At 39.2% G+C, this 21,468-nt stretch overlaps 1 protein-coding gene across 1 annotated transcript in view; it reads left to right on the top strand.

Moving 5' to 3' along the window:
• Window positions 1-21,468, top strand: part of ATP10A (ATPase phospholipid transporting 10A (putative)) — a 109,893-nt gene that overhangs the window by 23,524 nt on the left and 64,901 nt on the right. Inside the window, exon 2 of the mRNA XM_063149734.1 lies at window positions 18,580-18,784. Within this exon, the coding sequence (XP_063005804.1) occupies window positions 18,580-18,784 (205 nt within the window). The remainder of the gene's footprint in view (window positions 1-18,579; window positions 18,785-21,468) is intronic.

A 21,468-nucleotide genomic window follows, 5' to 3' on the forward strand; every position in this document is an offset into this window, starting at 1 on the left:
TGCTATGATGGAATAATCTCTGTGTTTAGCTACAAATTTTGCTGACCTTCAACTGCTGTGTTTAAAGGTAACATTTCCATACACACCCTCATCTTGTGTGAGTGGGACTCATGCTTTGGTGTGTTCTCATGTCCTACCCCCTGTGTCATCTACACGTGTGACATAACCAGCGGATATCACAGCCCTCTTCCCCACAAAGTCTGCAAGTCTATGCCTAGGTGTTGTATTTAGGAGCTTATTTAATTTCTTCTTCATATGCTTGATTTTCAGAGAGTTTTCAGGAGGGCGGTTGCATCTTTCTGCAAGCACTGAATTAAGAACCCCTTTCTGAAATGAGAGAGTTGAAGTGAAGGAGGTGTCTTAACACCACACTCTGTACAGCCTAGTGCTAATAAAACCATCAGTTTAATTTAACATGGCTGTGCCTGTGTAATAAAGCAGATAGAAGATAACTTACCTCAGTAGGTCCTGTACTTTGTATTTGATAGGTCTAGTTTACCATGATGCATGCACTGCCTACAGATCATTAGCTTTAATGGTGACTAAAACTGGAGTTAGCAAGCATTCCTCTGTGACTCTCTACTGCATATGCTGTCGTTTATTATTAACCTGTGTCAACAGCCCTTCCAGTAATTTATAAGCCATATTACACTGCTCTTTACACCTGATGCTATTAAAAGTAACATTTTCAGAAAGCTTTTGTGAAATACTATATTGATGACAGCACTTAGTCGGACTTTTATGTCTTGTCTTTTCTTTTTGTGCTTTAAAGCTTTTGGAAATGCAATCACATTTAGAATTACGCCCTTGTAGGTGTTTTTCTGCAGTTGTTTAATGCCAGAAAGGTCAGCCAAAAATCTGCAGTTGTCATCAGTGAGAATTGTGACATGAAACTCTTTGAGAAGTCTGTGATTCTTTTGATGCTGTTATTCATTCTGACATTTAATGTATTTCATGTGTTATACCATCACCCTAAAAATATGATTGCAAGTTTTGAAACTCATAGTCTTTTTTTAAACTAAAAAAAATCCCAACCAAACCCAAGAAGGTTTTGAGTGTATCTGTATACTCTGTTACTGGTAACAAAATCTAGACTCACATCTCTCATAATGCCACTTCAGTTAACTGATGTCATTTTGACCGCCATAATAGTTCACATCTTTACATAAGCTCCAGTTTCTCAGAGACTGCAAAAAAAATTATTTTAGTTAAAAGTTGGCCAGACACTATAAAATAATAATCAGTACAATACAATCAGTAGTTTTATTCACAGGGATTTATTAGTATAGCCAAGTACATACATGGTTACTTTGCTGGGTCATCTACTTTAGGCACAGAGTTGAATGGGATGTGTTAACAGTTAAATAGTCTGTAAACAGTCTGTAGACAATTATATCTGTTCTCATTTTTCCACTAAGCTATTTAAAAAAAATAGCATATGATTCTGCTTGAAGAAAGGATTGAATATCTTTGTATAAATAGGAGCTATAGGTTTTTAGTGTAAAAAATCAGAGAATTTGTATTTACCTCCATAGATTGTAGACATTAATATTGAACTTTGACTAATTTCTTAGATTTGGTCAAAATAATTGATTAACCTCAGAGGAACACCTTTTTGTACTTTCTGAGCTATATGCAATAGGTTTTGTTAGACTAGGAATAATAAATCTAGTGATGCTTAGAGATGGTATTCCATCCTCTATTGAGATACAGACATTCTGTCTATCAGGGAGCCTTTAAGACAAGTTTCCCTTAAAAGCAAAATGACAGCAAGATCATTAAAATGTCCTAGGTTTTTTTGCATAGGGAAATCTGCCACCTGAGGAGAATATACAAACCTATTTATGCAGATTTGTTTAAAGTGAGATCACATGGTTTTAAAATACTTTGTTCCAGTGTTTTGTGATCTGGCAACTTTGATTGTTTTCTACTATTTAATATGTTTGTTGGTTTTAGAAAACAAGGTGTCATCTTTGTTCATTTTCTCTGTATTTCAGATGATGATGGTTTTAGCCTTGTGCCAAACATAACTTATTTTGGTTTAGGCTAAGCAGTCAGTTCTAAGCACAGCCTGTCACTACTTTGACACTTCTGTAGCTGGTAGATGCTGGAGTTTGGCTAAGGCTCTCTCAGTTTTAGAGCTTTACTGGACAGATTCATAGTCTGTGATAAACATAAGACTGCCAGAGTCCCACACCCATATTTAAAACCTTTCATTTTTAAGCAGTTGAAGCGCATGCCAGCTCAAATAAATTATCATGATACAAATAGGTTTTGCAGTCCAGTCTGGGCTTGTGTGGCCTGAAATGTCTTGTAATGTTTTGCTGGGGAATTACTGAGTCCAGCCTGAGTGCCAGGTGCCTGAGTCCAGCTAAATACTGGGTGACTTTCTGGGTCAGCTGATGGAGCTCTGCTGAGCTCAGCACTGAAGTTTGAGGTTAAGGTGAGTAAAGAACATTCACTCCACTGCCAGGTTAAATAATTTGAGGTTTTCTAACTGAAAGACAGATATCAATATGTGCATGTGAAAAGACAAAATATTTTCACAGAAAAATGGGATCCTGCTGGATTCCTGCTTTCCCACATGCTGCCATGATTTACTTGTGTCTCTGTTAGGATTGAAGGAAACCCAGAGACTACTGTATCTGGGCTGACCAGCTAGAATGATACAGCCTCATCTTGGTTTTGATTGCTGGATTTCTTTACATAAAATTCACTCTAATAAGAAAGAGTCTGCTGATAAACAATATTATTTTAAAATCCCAGTCTGTGGGTTATATAATTTTACCTCTTTCCTTTGGCAAGACTTTTTAGTCTCATCAGCCTCAGTTTCCAGATTGATTAAAAATACATTCAAATTCATTCTAAATCAAAGCAGGAAAAATGTATCTATAAATTTTCTGTAATGTTTCCCAATTGAAGTGATGTGGAAGTAAAGTGTGATTGATAACTAAGTCTAATAGGATTTATTGTATGTATTGGGCATACAATTATTCTTGTTTCCTTTACTTTTATATATCATTAAATGTGCAGAACTAAAGATGCTTTACCAAGTGAACTAAGGCTGGCTGTAAAAGACACAAATAGAGAAATCTCTTTTACCTTCTTGTTTTTCTTGGGAGTAACTAAACAAGTCTCTCTGCTCCGAGGTGGATCTTTGCACATTTAGTAAAGTACGTTTTGCTTTAGCCTCTCTCTGAAAACTAATATGCCATCTGTATGAAACTGAATGGGAATAGTCCATTGAGATTATCTTTAATGTCTCCTGTTGGCTTGGATGAAAGTCACTCCAAAAGTGCAGCCCTCACTATATATTCAGCATGTAAGTTTAATTCACAGTCTACATCTCCGAAGACCATTGTGGCCCACAAGCTGCTAGGGTCTCAAAAACTCACAGCAGATCCAGAAGACAGAGCTGCACAGTACTGCCCTGTTTTGCAGGTTAAGCAATAAAGCTCAGAAGTCCCCAGCAAAAGTAAAGTCACAGAGATAACCTTTTATTACTAACTAGCCTTAGTTTCTCCCCACTTTCAAACTGGACTGAATTTTTCCTAAACCGAAACTTCTGTGATCTTGCTTGAGTTAAATTATTTCCTTAATGTTCCTTCCTCTATGTTTTCAAGTGGCCAGTAGTTCCCTTTCTCTGCTTTTAACCTTCTTTACACTTTCCTCCATATATATCTCATACTTTTCTCTTCTGTGTGTATCTCACGTACCTCTTCTCAATTCTCATACACTTCTCATTTCTGTGTTCCCTTCTAGCAGACTCTTCCAGTGTCTGTCTCTTCATCAGTGTCTGACATATCTGTCAAATCAGAGTTCTCCTAGAAAGATATCGATCTATCCTGGGAGGGATCTGCTTATTGATGCAAAGATGGTAAGAAAGGAGAGAAATCCTTCATTCTTCCTAGTCAAGGGCTAAGGATTAGAAGGATTAGAAGCCCTCTTTTAGTCTGAATTGTAAAGTAGTTGCATTTTAACTGCTAGCTTGATTCCACAGGAACCTTTCCCAAATGTGCCTTCATTGCACAAAGTATCAAATGGAGTTTCTTGCAGGTCTCTCATGTGGTGCTGCTTCAGTCTAACTCTGTATTACAAACAATGGTCTGGTCTGCAGTGGGTTGCCAGCTGCAGTGGAGCAGTTTATGGGCAGTAGCACAGGCTGTAAAACCTGTTTGCTAGAGAATGCCTCCTTCTCTAGTGGTCCATTTGATAGTGTCCAGAATCTAAATATTCCTGTCATTAATATGTTCTAACAAAAACTGTATGTTAGAAATTAATATGTATGCAACAAGCCCTTTAACCTTTTCAGAACTCAGTGGTTTGCTTTTGTTTTTAGGTTGGATTTTTCGAAGGCATTCTCTGTAGTCACAGGAGGTATTTGGATATGCCCACAGCACTTTCCACCCAGATTAAGATCATGTCACTATTTCTGCTGTGTCTTGTTTGAAAAGATGAAGGAAAATGATGCTTTGTATGTAGAGTTCTCAAAGAAGCTTTTGAGCCAACAGCATTTTTTTTAACTCATCTTAAACAAAAAATGACTAAAGATTCTTTTGAATGCTTTGTAAAACATTCTACTTCTTTTTATGCAGAATAAATTACTATTAAGTCTAAAAATGTCTAGGAAAAATGCTTGTTTTGATTACATTAAAAAAAATTAAATAGCTTAGCCCTGAAGAATTTATACATCTTTCTCATACCACACTCTTGCTCTGATGTCATAGCTTATATGTAAGTTGGGTTTCTGAAAGTGCCAGTGGTGTATGGCTTTTGTCTCCGTAGACAGACCAAGCTGTAGGCAGCACACAGGCCAGTAGCATGCTGACAGAGTGACCTGATGTATTTTGGAACATGTCTAGACTGGATTTCTGTCCTGGTGGCAGAAGTAACTCTTGACATATGTTTACAAAAGAATGGATTGTGTCGAGGGAGGGTAGTCGGGAAAGCATTTACAGAATTTGTGCTGTGCGTTTACAAAGCAGCTTGGTCTGAATTCGTGCCTACAGATGAAAAATTACTTTCCTCTGATGAGTAAGATCCACATCACAAGGGGATTGTAACCATGACTTTCAGTTTTAGGAATTTTACAAGCTGGGGTGTCTTCTTTACAAAGGCTTCTCCTTAGTTAACCTCACAGATATGGAGCTAAGTGCAATCCACTTAATGTCTGGAAAAATGTTTTATCCACTAGAGGAGTCCTAAAAAAAGATACATAATCAATCAGGAGGTACTAGCAAGAAAGATCACTATCTATAGAGATATAGCAATCCCTAGATAAGGAGGAAGAAGGTGTTTTGGAGAGGATTTAGCACTCAACTGGATGTAGCAATGAGGAGCCAGAGTGTTCAAAGCCATTAATTGCTGCAGATAAAGAAGGAACGTGTAGCAAAACAATTGTGGAAAAAGGATGGAGAAAAGACTGGAAGTGAATGTCTTGATAAGAGTTTTTTTAAGGGAGAGAAAGAAAGGTACACATTTAAGGTGTGGGGTTTTTTTGAATGGGGTTAGGAGTGAAAAATAACCCTCAGTTACAGCTTTGCGTAACAGAGTTGAAAATGGTCATGTGCCAGCCCTAAAAAGCTGAGATTCAAATATTTTCATTTCTTTTGAGTTTCTTTCAGACTTGTGGGGAAGGGTTCTGGGTAAAAATTGCTTTCATTAAATCCACAACTTTTATCTGCGGGACTAGACTGCTTTAATTTGGAATACCCTATTGTGAGATCAGATTGAAGTTCAGTTTTAAAACTCTCACCTTTAAACTAGCTTCTGATTAGAGGTTGTGACACAAACATTTTGGTTTGTGTCTGCCAGGCTGCTTCATACTGTTTTTTTCTGTCTATGAACAGGGTGGCTGCCACTTGCTGAGGTGCTTCAGATCTCTGGAGCTCTTTTAGCACCTCTTTTAGGCTGCTTGTTCCCCTTCCATGATTCAAACCCTTTGAATAAATATTCTCTTTGAAATTGCTTGCTCTAAGCTCACTTTCCGGATGTTTCAAAAACTAGTCACTTTATTCTTCTGGATACAAAAAAGACCTTGAATTTTATTTTCTTTTTCCTAGGATATTGAATTTCAGTGTTTTATTGTTGTTCCCGCAAGGAAGGTATGAATGTGAACTACAGAGAAGTTGTCATTATGGAGTTTGGCCAGAAAGAGTGCGTTTCTGCCTGAATTTAGACATCTGTTTAGATATGTTTCTGAATTTGAGCCAAGATTTGTAGCCTGGTTTTGGAGTTCAGTGAACAATAAGTGAAAATCATGCATGGAAATTGTTTTTTAAATGTTTTTCTAAATGTGAGAACAATATTTGCCAACAAATTAATTCAGCCATTTCCAAGAAAGACTGAGCTTGATGAAGTAACCTTTCATGTAAAAAGAAACAAAGGACAGTATCCATTCCTAATAGCTGGCCTGCTTAGATTTTAAATTCTTCAAAATTAATTAAAAAAGAGTTCCTGTGAAACAGGGTTCACAGATGACACTATTTCTTTGTAATAGGGCAATAGTGAAGAAGAGTATATTTACAAGCTTTTTGTTTAAATATGTACAAATCTGTCAACTAACAAGCTCTTGAGAATATCTGGGTTATAGCTGACAATGATTTTTTAGAAGTGTGGATAATTGCTGTGGGAATTATTATGGCAACATACACTTCATTTTGAAAATGTATTGTCTGGTAAAGTGATGGGAACAAGCTATCAAAATTTGTACTGATGGTGTATTGTTCTTTTTAAATTAGCTTTTTTATTTATGGTAGTTCAGTAGTTGTGGACAAGTGGAAAAGATGACGTGCTTCCCTGCAGAACTCTGTAATTACAAGGTCTCTGAAGAACTATGTTAACAGGTTGAGATGTACTGTCTGTGTGAGCTGACTGTATCTCATAATGCCATTGGAATTATGAGCTACATAATTCATAGTCATTTTGATTGTAAATCAGTGGGACAGGGAAGGACTACGTTTCTCTCTGTGAAAACATTATTGTGAAAAGTATTATTCTAGCTTAGTGTTTCATATTCAACTGTACTCATTGACTGGCTATGTTTGGAATATTAATGAGATGAAGACCCTCATCCTTAATTCAGAGGAAACAGCAGGTAGTGTGAAAACAGTCAAGTTGACATTAAAAAAAGCTTTAAATGAATTTTTATCCTGATTTTTTTTTAACATAGATACCTGCAGTATCAGTCTAGTTTTCAATCTGAACTACTCAAATGTTACTAAAGGCAACCTACATTTCCTTTAAATAGTAGGATTTTACATTTCCTGGTTCTCACTTCTTCAATATCTCTATTATTTACTTCCACCAAGAATTTTGAATATAAAATTTGCATCTCTAGGCATACTTGTTTTGACTCAAACCTTCAAAGATTCATATCACTGCATATGATTTGCATGGAGTTTGGTCTTCTAATTCTTCTTTGATGGAAGTGAGGAACATTTTTATATTCTGTGAATTTCTGTAAGATGGCCTTATATAAGGCTGCATTCAAATTGCATTAGGACGTAGAGCATAGCAAATCGAGACCCAGATTTCAATCTAATGTAGGATCCAACCCAGTCTGTGTACTCAGATAGGACTGTTGGGAAGTGCTCCCAGGATCCAGTTTAGATGGGACTTTAATGGTCATCATTAAGAAACCATTTTTGGGAAATACATCATTATTATTTTATACCAGAATTTTAGAGATTTTCATATTTTTAAATTTTGTTTTGAGAACAATATGCTAATTTAAACATGCCTTAGTACTAAGATAGAGCCTGAGGTTGTTTGCTTTTCCTTGCATTTGTATTCTTGTCTTGTTGGGGCAAGCAGTGATCCAGAAATGTAAAGACAGGCTGTATAACCTATGAGAGCAGCTGAACACAGAAAAATTGGCCAGATACAGCCTAAGATAAGTCACTACATTTAAAATTTCAACTGTGCTTCTCAGATCAGCCTGAAGTACAAGTTAAGGCTTGTTCTCTACCAGCTACATGACAAATTAGGATTCTTCTGAGTTGTAGTGCCTCTTACTCCTTCCTTCTTGCAAATATACTGATGCTAGAGATATTTCTGCTTCAGATCAGGGGGTCACAGTGTTCGTGCATCAGATCAGGGATTTGTCATAGAATCATTAAGTCCAACTTTGTCCAAAATTAAACAAGATTGTTGAGTCCAAGTGTAGCGCTGCCAAGTCCATCACTAAACCTTGTCCCCAAGTGCCACATCTGCATGTCTTAAATACCTCCAGGGATGGTGACTCCATGCTTCCCTGAGCAGCCTGTTCCAATGCCTAACCACCCTTTCACTGAACCAATCTTATTGAACAGCCAACCTAAGACTTCCCTGGCACAGCTTGAGGCCATTTCCTCTTGTCCTGTCTCTGGCTGCCTGGGAGAAGAGGACAACCCCCACCTGGCTGCAGCCTCCTTTCAGGGGGTTGTACAGAGCAATTAATTCCCTCTGAGCCTTGTTTTCTTGAGACGCAACAACCTCAGCTCTCTCAGCCTCCTCTCATGCTACCTGTGCTCTAGAGCCCTCACCAGCTCCACTACACTTATCTGGAGACACTCCAGGACCTCAGTGTCTTTCTTCTCACACAGTGACTTCATAGAGCTAAATGTAAAATGTCAAGCAGCTCTCTGGCTACCAGTGCAAGCACTGGTGAGAGCACTGCAGGAACCTGCTGCTCTTTTGTGTTTGGTTCAGTCACCATGATAGAGATGTCTCTTCTCAGAAACATCAGAAACAGATGTCCCTTCCCTTCCCTTCCCTTCCCTTCCCTTCCCTTCCCTTCCCTTCCCTTCCCTTCCCTTCCCTTCCCTTCCCTTCCCTTCCCTTCCCTTCCCTTCCCTTCCCTTCCCTTCCCTTCCCTTCCCTTCCCTTCCCTTCCCCTTCCCCTTCCCCTTCCCCTTCCCCTTCCCCTTCCCCTTCCCCTTCCCCTTCCCCTTCCCCTTCCCCTTCCCCTTCCCCTTCCCCTTCCACTTCCACTTCCACTTCCCCTTCCCCTCTTTTTTAAAAATCAATACCAGTTCTTTAAGCAGTTTAATTTTGTGTGGCACTGTAATAGCAAAGTCTGGTGTATGTGCTAAAGCTAATTCCTGGAACTGCTGCCAGAGGAAACTCTGAGGCAACAATAGAATCTCAGTTGTTCTGAATGTAAGCATTGCACTCTGGAACCCACTGAGATCTCAGCTGGTACTCAGTATTTTTACTACCCTCAACCTGTACTTTAGATTGTCCAGATGAACACAGATGAGAACATCCAAATAAGATGGATGTCATGGATGGATGTTGCCCAGACAAGAACAGAACTGGATGGAAAATGTACAACTTCATAGTTTTAGGAGGACCTGGAGAAGTTGAATGCTTATATTTGGTCTGAGATGTTGGCTTTGACTGTTAAATGTGAAAATGATGAATTATTAATGTTCTGGTTAACATTAAATAGCCAAACTCTATTAGCTTCTAGAGTGCTTTACTGCAGTGATTAGGTAAAATGTGGCCTTCAGAGTTTTAAAGGAGATGTATGGCACAGTTACATACAGGAAAATAGTCTCCCAAGCTGAGTATCACTCAACAACTCCATCAGGAGTATGAACGTAATTAGCAGTGAATACCTTTCCTGATAAAAATTATTTCAGTTTTTACATGTTTATTTAAAAGAACTGGAATAATTTTTTTCAAATAAAACCAGCTGCACTTCTTAAGAAGTACTTGTCTTTAGAAGGTCTTTGTAAATGGCTTTTTGTGTATACTTAATTAATATATTAAAGCTTTTTTTATGTCCTGGGTCAAGCTGTCCTGAGATCAAATGAGGCAGATATGCAGACCAAGAGGAATGAAAAGGAATAAAATTTCCACTGAAGTGTCTGAAACTTTTAAAGAATGGCATTTTCCTCAGTAACTGGGCAGAGCCATGCTTAATTTACCTTTTAAAATGTACTTTTAAGATTTGAAGAGCTCCTTTGGAATGGTCATCTGATTGCACTGCCTTAAATGTAGTGGGGATGCAAGGAGGGTGTAGTCCACCAGATTTGTTCATCTATCTTGCACCTGAATTTTAAGCACTCAGACAGTATTCCTGAGTCTTCTCAAGCCATTAATTAATCGTTTAGAGAACAAGGACGCTGGAAAGCTCCTTCACGGAGCTCAAGTCTTATCAAAATTTGGCACCTAAGTTCTCCCTAGGAAGAGTTCCTGCTCTTTCTTTAATTGTTTAGGCAGCAGGCACAGATTCAGGAGGTTTGTGTCATTGGGTTTCTACTATTTCAGTGAGTTCCCTTCAGCAGGACATTATTTCTTCTTCTATGTTTTCAGAACACCAAGCTCTGCTGAATCTTTTTACAGTGGTTTGGAGCAGCACTTTAATGGAAATATTCAATGTTAATATCTGTGCTAGCTCTGAAAATCAGGATGAGAATCTTGCCTGGCTGTGAGCCAGATCACATCCAGGTTGTTCTTCCTCCTCTGTTCTTCCACACCTCCTTGTGTGATTCCATTTAGAAAGCCTCAATACTAAACATGAGCTGTCTGTCCTGCTATATGTAAAGCAACTGATATTCTTCTCTCCCAATATATGTGTTTACTGGAAGAGTGATAGGACTTTTTTAGCATTTTTGGCAGCAAAAATGCTTGAGGTTGAGAATCATGCCACTTAGAGAAACCCTAATCCCAAATGCCTCTCTGGAACAGTCTCGTTTTAAAATCAAGTTCTAGAAGACATCTTTGCTTTCTTCAGTTTGTGTAAAGTCTCATTACATGTTCTGCTTTTATGTTTCATGTCACAACAAGTTTCTTGGCTGAAAAATCATTTATTCCGGGTAGTAAATGTTTCATTATAGTTAACAATAGTGAGGTTTCTTTCAATATGAAGTATAATGGAGATAACACTGCCAAGAGAAATTAAATTACTACTTCCATGTTATAAGCCTGAATCATTGAGGTTCCCTGGGTAGCTTTTCATAGAAAGTTTCACTAGTAGCAAAAAAATTAGCAGTTTCCAGAAAGTATGAATTTGATAAAAGGCACCTTTATACCTCATCACCACTATATATGCAGATTTGCTTCTGGCAACTCTAACATATATTTGCACATGCTCATCCAAAAGAAAAAAAGGATATTTGAAGTGCATGAAAATAATGCCCCTAAAATAACGTGAACATTATGGAGTCTATTTAGAAACTTCAGTTATGGAGAGATTTCATTCTCTTCAGTGTTTCTCAAAAACACACTCTACTAATCTGTTTTGTCTGATTAGTATCAGATTCAGAGTCTCTTAGTGATTTATTTTCATAGAAACAGATGTTATCATTTGTGCCGGAATGGAGACATATTCTGGGCATTATGTAATCTCCTTTGGCATTAACTTATGCTACATGTTTTTCCTTCATTTTGCCATAACATTGTAATTGTACCCAAATGGTTCTCAACATGTTTCCATAGATACTTGACATGTTCAGACTTTGTGCAGTGTATGCCTTGGTCTCACAGATAGCACTTGTTTTTAAACTCTGAGATCTGCTACACCCATTGTTTTCAAATCATAATCAGTACTGGTTATAACACAGCAGTTTTGTTCACCCATTTCAGTGCTGTCCACCAGCTCTTAATTTTCAGTTGTGGTGAATTTTGCAACATCTCTGCTTGCCACTGAAGTGTTCATAGAGTGCTATAGGCTCCCTTAGTGGAAACCCTTTCCACACCAGCAGGTCTAGGGACTGAAGGTAGAGGCTCCAGACCAAGCAAGAGAAAGAACTGATGATTTGGGAAAACCATATGAGCATAAAGGACCTATGGATAAAAAGCTAGATGCTGGAACCTCCCTAAAGATAGTCTGGCCTGATGTGACACTTCTGTGTTTGCATTAGTTTGAGGTTCTCCTTCAGAAGATGCTGCTCTGTCTGGGCCATGCTAATTAGCTCCCAAGTTTTTTAGTTAGCTCGCACCTAACCAGAAGATTTGTCACAGCACTTGTAGGCAATTGATTGGAAGATATTTTAAATCACTGGGAGCAGAGATGTACCTGAATCATTCCTTTGTGCTACCCCAATCTATTTCTGCCTCCTGAGATGAAAAGGAAGGACCTGGCTGACATCAAGAACAGGTACAAAGTATGCTTTGTACATGCACAACAGCTCTTTGACTGTCTTTTGTGGAGGGCTTTTCCTCTTCCACAGACTTAATTTCTTGCTGTTTCTTTAAAATCCTACTGGCCAACCTCAGCTGGCAGGGAAGGCAAAGGAGTCAGATTTCTTTTGAAGTAAAGAGGATTGTTACTTCAAAAGCAGGTCAGCGGATGGGCTTGGACTGGGAAATGACATTTTATCTAGATGTTTTGAGAGGCTTGAAAACCTCTGGGTTGCAGCTGGAATGCATGCAGGAAGGGGTATGCTCTATATGCCAGGTCAAACAGGTTGAACACCCCAAAAAGTACAAGAGAACATCTTCCAAACTTCTGGTACACGTGTTTTACAAGCCGTGCTGAGGTGAATCTAGGAGCCTGTGCTGGGACTAAGCTAGGGCAGCACTATTTAGAAGCATGGGTGCCCCAGCCACTGGATCTGATGGAGCAAATCTGCATCAGCCATTCTCACTCATTGACTATAATTTCTGTCAGTGGAGAAGTACATGAAGTAAGAAATTATTACCTAGTAGTCCCCATCCTCTCAATTTAATGTATAAAATTTCTACCATGCAGACCTTACACGAGTGGAACAGATTATAGCTGCATGGCCTTCATATTTCTTTGCCGAGTATCGATTATGATTATTTTCCCAAACTTAAAAAAGAAATTCTAGAGAAAAAGCAAGACACATTTAATCTTATTATTATATACATCTATATATATGTTATCTTAAATAATTTTTAAAAATTCCTTATTGTGCCAAGAAAGTTAAAATACATTCAAAAGAAATAAACAGTTATTTTTGTGATTTCTGAATTGAGACAGTTTGAAAATCTTTAGCCTTTTGTAGATACCAAAGCACCCCTTGATAGTCTGTCTTCTGGACAGTCTGCATGTCCAGAAAGCAACATTATGAGCATGATCTTTATCAGTTCATATTGCAAAGGAGACCAGAAGAAAAAAAAAGCATAACTGATTTGAAAAGATAATGTCATTTATGAGTTTCTGCGTTTCTAAATTAGAATGTCATTTTTTTAAAAAATAATCAATAGTTTTGGTTTGTTCAGTTTTTGCTGAACAAAGTAGCAGTTCTGCTGCTAACCAAAGTCTCAAATTTGGCACTCAAATTTACCTGCAGGCTGTTCTGCTTCAAAACAGAGCATTGGCCAAATATATGCAATAAACAAACTAATTCAAATTTTTAATAGCAAAGAAAGTATTTTTCTCTGTGTTCATACACTTGAAAGGATGTTTCAGACTTTTTGTGTGTATATTCAAGAGCAGATATGCTAGGATAATGGCACTTTATCATTACACTTTGACTCCTGTCAGGGCCACATTTGTTGTTAGCTAACAAAAGTGTTGATGTTGATGCAGCTGTATCAGCTGGCTCTTGAGCTATTCATCTTTAGATTTCTGTCAATGTTTACCTGTAACAACATGCTCAGAAATGTGAAGGCACTGGAAAGTTCTACTTCCAATTGTGGCAGAGACAAGCATGAAGATTGATGTGACTCTGGGTTTAAACCACAGCTGACAGATACATTCTTTGTGTGCAAGTGTATTGATAAAGATTAGGTTGTGTGCAGGAGGATGCACATTTTTGATATTTGAGTTCAACAGGACACATTATAGTAGCTGGGCATAGTGTGTCTGAAATTAATAGATCATCATTGTGATTTAACTAGAGAATAACGACAATATCTATTCCTTCTCCAGAATGGCATTAGTTCAAGGCAGCATATTGATTTGTAGGACTTTTATCTAACTTTCCAAGCTTGAAAGATTTAGTATCTCTGACCTCCACCTGTGGTTCATCATGGTTTGCAGCATTCATCTCTTGTAGCATCAGCCTTAAGTATATTGTTGGTAATAAAATGCATCTTTAGGCTCATGATAAATGAGGGCATGTAGAGCTAGAGTTGTGAGGTGTCAGCTTCTGGCCTAGATCTTCATGGCACAGTTTCTTGTGACCATTGTAGGGGACTGGACTCACTGAGATGCTGCCTCCCATTCCTGTGTTCCTGCCAGAATTCTTTGAGCCTTTCCACAAAATATTCCAGGAGGTTTGATAAAGTAAACTTGCCAAAAGCTTTTGTTAACAAGTCCCTGCAAACAGTGCCTGCAGCTGTCACAAATGAGTGGTTTAGGCCTCTTCAAGAGTAACAGTCACCAAAAGCAGGTTTTAATGTATGTTTGTGAAAGCATGACTTAGAAGAGTTTGATGGCAAGGTTCACTCTATTATTACAGAGAGGAAGCATACAGGGAAAGTAGAATAATAATGAATTTTGCATATTTTACACAAGGACTAGGGTAAGAGTACATAGGGTAAGGGAGATTTCCCCATTGAGTCATGAGTTATGGAGTGGGCCCCCTTTCTTTCTAAACTTCTGAGGACCCTAAGTGCAACTCAATCCAAACTTCATCTCAGTCTTCATCCATGGGATATCTAAAGGATTTAATGGGGAAATCCTGCTGTTGGGTTACAAGATTTAGAATGGACTCCCTTGCTTTCTAAACTTCAGATGCAGCCTGGGTATGGCTGAGTCCAGTCTTAGCATCAGACCTGGGAAGTGGTTTATGCCTGAAGGATTTAGCAGCACTCAGTAATTGACTAATTTAATGTTTACAGAGTGATTAAATAGGACTAACCTTAATCAAAATAGTAACTCAGTTATCTGTAGGGTGTTTAAATCAATTCATGCATACACTCACACAGACACAAAGGTGTGTGCACGTGTGTGTGTATATTTATATGTAGGCACAGAGGTACTTGTTAAAAGTTCCACTTTGTTTCACTGCAGTGTCAGTGAATTACTCACATTGAATGTCTTGGCATTTCTCAATGGGAGAGGCTTGAGTGTCAAGGACTGGGGGTGTCAGCCCAGGCCAATTCATCAGCTTTTGGTGACAGTCCTCTGAGTCTTGGTAGTTTGCAAGCTCTGAGTGGCATCCCACTCTGAGGGACATGCTGGTACAGTCTGCTGTGGTCTGGTGCAACTCAAAGGGCCTCACATAGGACCACGACCACTGTCTATAAGGTCACAAGATGACTGGCGTTTTTTTCATTAGTCCATTTCCATTCTGACTGTAACCCAAGTTGATAATTACTGAAATTATTCAAAAGCCCAGTTTCACTGGAGTTATGATTCAGGTGGGTAATGTTCCAAGGGTATTAGGGGTGACTGATTATTTCTCATTGCCCTCCTTGGTCAGATAGAATGTGTCCCTGATATGAACAGTGCCACTCCACCTTAGCTGTGCAGAGGTTCCTGGTATGGTCATGGGACATTTCACTGCCCAACTCATTATGCAAAAGCCAAAGCCTAATGAGAATTATTGAAATTGTAGGACAGGCTTGAGGAGGTAGAGCAGACCTCGGGGGGTAGGGAATGCACCACCACAGAAGCCCTGTACTGAGACTGCAGAGGACTGCCATCCTCTTGGACTCCTTCTCCTGTAGAAAGTCTTGCTTTTCTAACTCTATATTATATAATCTTACTGGCACAATATAACAGCAAGAATAAACATTTAGTAGGTAATATAAAACTTGGACAACAAAGTCCTGTCTCTGCAGAATCAATGGAAAAAGCTTAACCTTATCAATGGGGTCACTTGGTGTGTTTGTACTGGCTGCAGAATATGATGGCTGTCTCAAGGTGAGCTAACCTGCATGTTCAGAGGACTAGGCTGAGAATGTTAAAGGAAAGCTTCATAGGGCCTGATGTAGTCATGGTCCAGATAGTTTCTGAACCACCTCATGTGAAGACAGTACCATGCCATACTCTGCAGAGAAGGCTCGCAGTGACCACTCACTGGCTGCAGTGGGACAAGTCTCAGTTCAGAGCTCTGCTAGAGGACACAGAGCAACCCAGTGTAAAGAGGATTAGGAAGTAATTTTCCATGAAGACAGTAATTTTCCATCCACTATTGACCCTTGTTAGCAAAGAGCTGATCAAGTGGAATATGGGGCCAAATTGTTCCCATGTGCCTAATGAAGGGGGCTGTGCCCTGGGCCCTGGTTCGTGTCTGAGAGGTCTTACACTCATAGATTTATTGAATCATAGAATGGTTTGGCTTGGTAAAGACCTTTAAAGATCGCTTAGTCCAATACTCCTGCCAGGAACAGGGACACTCTTCAATATATCAGTTTGCTCAAAGCCCCATTTTGAACACTTGGAGGGATGGGGCATCCACAGCTTCACTGGGCAACCTGTTCTAGTGTGCCAGCAGCCTCACCATAAGAAATTTCTCCCTTATTTCTCCCTCATCTAAATCTCTGCTTTTTCAGTTTAAAACCATTACCCCTTGTCCTGTGGCTATCGGCACTGGTAATAATTGTCTTTTTCACAAGTCCCCTTTGTATATTGAAAGACCACAATAAGGTAGTTTCTCACCCTGCAGCCTTCTGTTTTCCAGGCTGAACAACTTCATTTATTTCAGCAGAGCCATTTGGCCTTGTGTTGCTTAATACCCACCCTTCCTGCCACCGTGTATATAGTTGTGGCAGTTGCTGAGCATGTGAGGGATGAGGAAATGCTAAAATAGCAATGCTATTTCAAACAATAGAAATTAAATAAAAAATAGTAGTGCTTATAGCATAGTATGGGACTACTTGCTATTTTTATCCTGATTGTGCTTTTGTGCTGCTGCTCCTTGTACATGCATTTGTACATCACCCAGTTTCACAGTTAAATTAAAAAGGATGAAGAACAACAGACACATTTAAAGGGATTTGGAGTTACAGATTGCAGAGCTAACAAACCCTTCAGATCTGCAGTGCGGTATTTGTACTGTATTATGGCACACTGGGTTTCAAAGCAATTCATACTCATTAGCAGAGAAAGTTAAATGTTTGTTTCATCCTGATTAGGAAGAAAATGGGTAATTTCAGCACCTAGTAGTTGTATTACTTGCCTTTGTTAGAGATTATCATGTTTTACACTTGGTACATACTAATCCTTTTCAGGTTTCATCAAAATAGAAATCACAATTATAATTTTCATTCTTCCCCTTATAAACTGGATGTTAAAGGAAAGAAATTCTGGGGGATATAACCTGATCTGATACCTGATCCTTTATTGTTTAGGATTTTGGCTAAATATATGAATAAATGCCAATTTAGTTACTAATTCCTCTAACACTAGTGAAGGCATAACTATCAGTAGCTCCAAAGTAACAACATTGTCAGGATTTCCCTGTTTCACTTTGTTACAAATCTATTCACATTACTGCTGAAAGTGATGTTTTTTAAAATAATGTCCTTTAAACAAGATAAAACAGCTGCTGCCACCTCTCCCCACCCCTCAATCATTATCCCATTCTGCCAGTTAAAGTGCTGTCCCAGGAGAGTCTCTGGTGACAGTGCCAGCATTGACAATTATCTTGGCCTTCACACAGCAGAAAGCCTTCTAATGGCTTAGAAAAGTGTCATTTTATTAGCTTCCCATTTTCAGGATGTATTTTAACAAGTCAATATTGGGGCTGTTTTGAAATTGATTTCTTTCAAAATCACAACAGAATAAATCACTTTCTGCAAATGCCACAAAAGTACATGAGTCTGTGCCTACTGTAAAACTAAAACCTGATATTTTAGCTAAAATGAATTAAGCAGTCACCAGTTCCTTTTTCCTCTTGCTCTCAAGGAAAAGTTAAAAACTAAAAAAGTAGCAAAATAGCATGGCCTTTAAAACGAAAGAGATTTAGTGCTTGTACTCCAAAATGAAAGGTTCAGGGTAACTAAACAGAAATCATCTATGTAACAGACAGCAGTCTGGCTAGAATGGAAATAGAGTAGAAATACTCAAAGGAAATTAGAGTCTCCTTTCCCAGTAGAGTAGTTAGGATTGCATTTTACCACACAGTATGTCCTTTTAGTTCTAGATTTAGTGATGAAATTCCTCTCATTTAGGGATCTCTGTCCAGCTATGAAGTGCAGCAGTATACAGAGTTTCTCCCTGTTGGGAAAAGGGGAGCAAGGGGAAGCTGAAGCTAAGTGAGGGTGCATCAGCGGGTGGCACATGAAGGGAGACCATTCAGGAGCCATTCCAAGCAGGTGTCCTGGGCCCAGACCTGTTCTCATGTCTCCTAAAAGTGACTCCTTTTCACACAGTATGGGCACGCCTCTCCTTCTTGGGGTGATATGGGTGACTCAGAGCATACAGGGAGAGAAAGGAGAATGTGTGAAGCTCCTGTTTACCCTGCTTAGTCAAGTCTGACATCAACCTGTTTTCCTCTGGATCTTAAAAGAGGGTTTTGGTAACTCAGACCTGTTTCTGAGTCACTGGGAAATGGCCTCTTGGCACTCTGCATTGACTTTTCCCAGGGCAACTTGAGAGTTCCTGATCTTCCAAAGGCACTCCTGTAACAGGTATTCCTGTTACAAATCAAACCAGATTTATCAGAAGCATCTCAATCTGTGCAATTTTTTTTCATTAAAAGGCTTGTATGTTTTTTTTTTTTTTTTCAGAACTGAGAAGAAATATATAAGCAGATACTGGAAAGAAGTGAAAGTTGGAGACTTTGTGCAGCTTCGCTGTAATGAAATTATACCTGCTGACATATTGCTGCTCTCCTCAAGTGATCCTGATGGGCTGTGCCACATAGAAACAGCCAACCTGGATGGGGAAACTAACTTAAAACAAAGACAGGTGGTGAGGAGGTTCTTAGAGCTGGTAAGTCTCCATTCCTAACTCACATTTAAGATAAGAATTTCTTTCAAGAAAGTAGCTGGTTACCAATATTCTCCACACTAGCTAAAGCTGCTTGATCTAATAGTGCTGATGAGCTACTGTTATGGTTGTCATTAAAATGCTAGCATTTGCCAACAACTGACCTCATCATAGTATCAGAAGTTTTACCATCATTTTTCCTTGAATCTGAATAGGAATTATTTGGGGCAATTGTGCGTGGTTGGAAAATGTTGGAGGATATTAATGGCTTCTATTGTAGCTTGATTCTTGAAAACACATTTTAACTGCCCAAGGAGAAGATACTTAAATATAAACATGTACTTTTCCTGCCTGCAAACCAGATCAGTTTCAATTAGGAGTCTGCCTCAAACTCTGTGTTAGAGAATATCCCTCCAGCAGTTGGAGCATTAAAGCTTGTAAGATTTAAAGGGACAGCAGGCATTCATTCTGGAGGTATCTGTGCTCAAAAACTGTTTTACTGCTCTCTCACTGTGCTTATCTCTCCCCAGCAGCACTATTTTGAAACAAAACATAATCCAGATCAGTTACTGACAGCAGAATTAGAGGAAATTACCTGAAGTTTTACTTGCTTTAATGATCTTATTGAAATAGTATTTATTTGTATGCCCTCCTCTCCCATCCCTCTTACCAGCTGACTCCAGCTTCCTGTATTTGTCAGGAAAAAAAAATATTTTTTAGAACTCAGATACATTGGTTCTCCTAGTAGCACTTCTAATTTGAGGGATTTTGCAAACAATGGGAGCTGTGGCCCTTACCACTGTCATCAAAGGTAACTACAGTGTTGTGTCGCCGCACTACAGAAGCCTGTGGTTGTATTAAGAAAGATCAACATTAATGAAGTTATTATCCAACCAACAGGATGAAAGTCAATGTGCCCTCCAAATAATTGTTTATGGTAGGTAGATCTTTTCTCTAAATAACTTGTAAAAATGTGAGTTAAGGACTTGTTTAATGATCAGTGATTTCCACACAGAATTGAGATATGACATGGCACCTACCACTTGGCAACAAGCTCAATCAGCTACAGGCCAAATGTTTCAAAAACTTATTGTTTCAAAGTTAATTGAATTGCTGCTAAAACCTCCCATCCTGTTCCTGCTGAGAGGAAATCTCTCCCATTGGATAGAGCTTCAGGGAGGTGCTCAGATGATGTATCAATTTTCTGCCAATGCAGACTTCTTATGTGACTTCAGGTACATTATGTACGACAGAAACTGTAGATGTCATTTAGGTAACTGAACACAGGTGTGCTTTTGCATTTGTGGGTACAGTTGTAAGCTAAGGCCACATTCCAGCTCTGTTTCAAAGGGAAGGCACCAGGTCCTTCACTCATCTACAGCAGATGGTTGGATTTCTGCAATCTGAGACCACTGGACACACATCATTAGGTGTTGGTAAACATGGTGAAAGGAATCAATATGTCCAATTACAAATTATCAGGCAACTGGCTTTGAAGACCCTTGCTGCCCAAAGGAGTTCCTTATACTGTCTTGAGATCCCCAGCTCCACGGCAGCAGGGTATTGATTCAGTATTCCTGGAAGCTGTCAGGCTGAGAGGACGCCTGCCAGCCTTACAGACTGCCCTGCTCCTGTGAGCTGTGGCACCTAGATGTGTGTCTGAGCCCCTCAGTTCTGGAGTCACTTCTGTGTCTTCAACCAGCAGTCCCATGCATGCATTAACACAGCAGGAAAACCAGGAGGGAGTACCCCAGCAACATTATCTTTGGCATACTCAATGAGGTTTAAATTGCTGATCCAAACCAGGCAGCTAAAGACTTCAGCTCTGGAGTTTGTACAGTTTGGCAAGACCTGCAACCTTTAGGCTATTGTGTGGAAGTGAGTGGCCATTTCCTTCTCAAACAGGTTAGATTATCAAAGACTGAATTGGGCCTCATTGAGGAAGAAGGCTGAGGAAACAGTTCCTGCCTAGGGAAGCATGGCTAGCTCTATGTGCCGAGCACATCACAGTGTATGTGGCATGGCTAGTTCAGCATACCCTGCTTTACTGAGGAAATCAGTTGCCTTGTAGATACTTGTAGTCAGCTTTGTAGACACCTAGCACGCCTTGGATCTCCAGCTCATTCTCCTTCCATATCTTAGTTCTTTGTATCATAAGATGATTATGGAACTTTTCTATTTCAGAAGTGGGCTCAGAAAAATGTGGATAAATATTTTTTAAAATAAATTTTAGATCACAAGGTGCCAAACTACAGTAGCTGTGAGGTCCATAGTAAATTGTCAGGGGTTAAACTGAGGTCAGTGACAAAAAGCTCGTTCATTCCAATGAAAACAGGACTGGTCCTCAAGGAGGCAAGTATTGAAAGAGAACTTGTAAGAAAACCACATGTGATTACCACCCCTCTCTTAAAATAGCTGAGAAAGCAGGAAATATCCAAGCCTGGGTTCCTACATCAACTAAGTTATAGGCAAAGTGCACACTCGCAAGTAAGAAGTCTTCAGCAGCTGCAGCATCAGAATCTCTCTGTAACAGCACGCCATACGTTATCCAGCAGAATACTTGCCATCCTCATTAAAGTCCTGGCCAAAACCTCTCTAAGCATACTGTTAATTTAATTCATGCAGCAGCATTAGCTTTCACACTCCATACTAGTAAGGATAGGGTCTTACTGATTCTTGAAGGTATT

This window comes from Melospiza melodia, chromosome 2 (genome assembly GCF_035770615.1).
Source record: "Melospiza melodia melodia isolate bMelMel2 chromosome 2, bMelMel2.pri, whole genome shotgun sequence".
In the NCBI taxonomy this organism is placed as follows: domain Eukaryota; kingdom Metazoa; phylum Chordata; class Aves; order Passeriformes; family Passerellidae; genus Melospiza; species Melospiza melodia.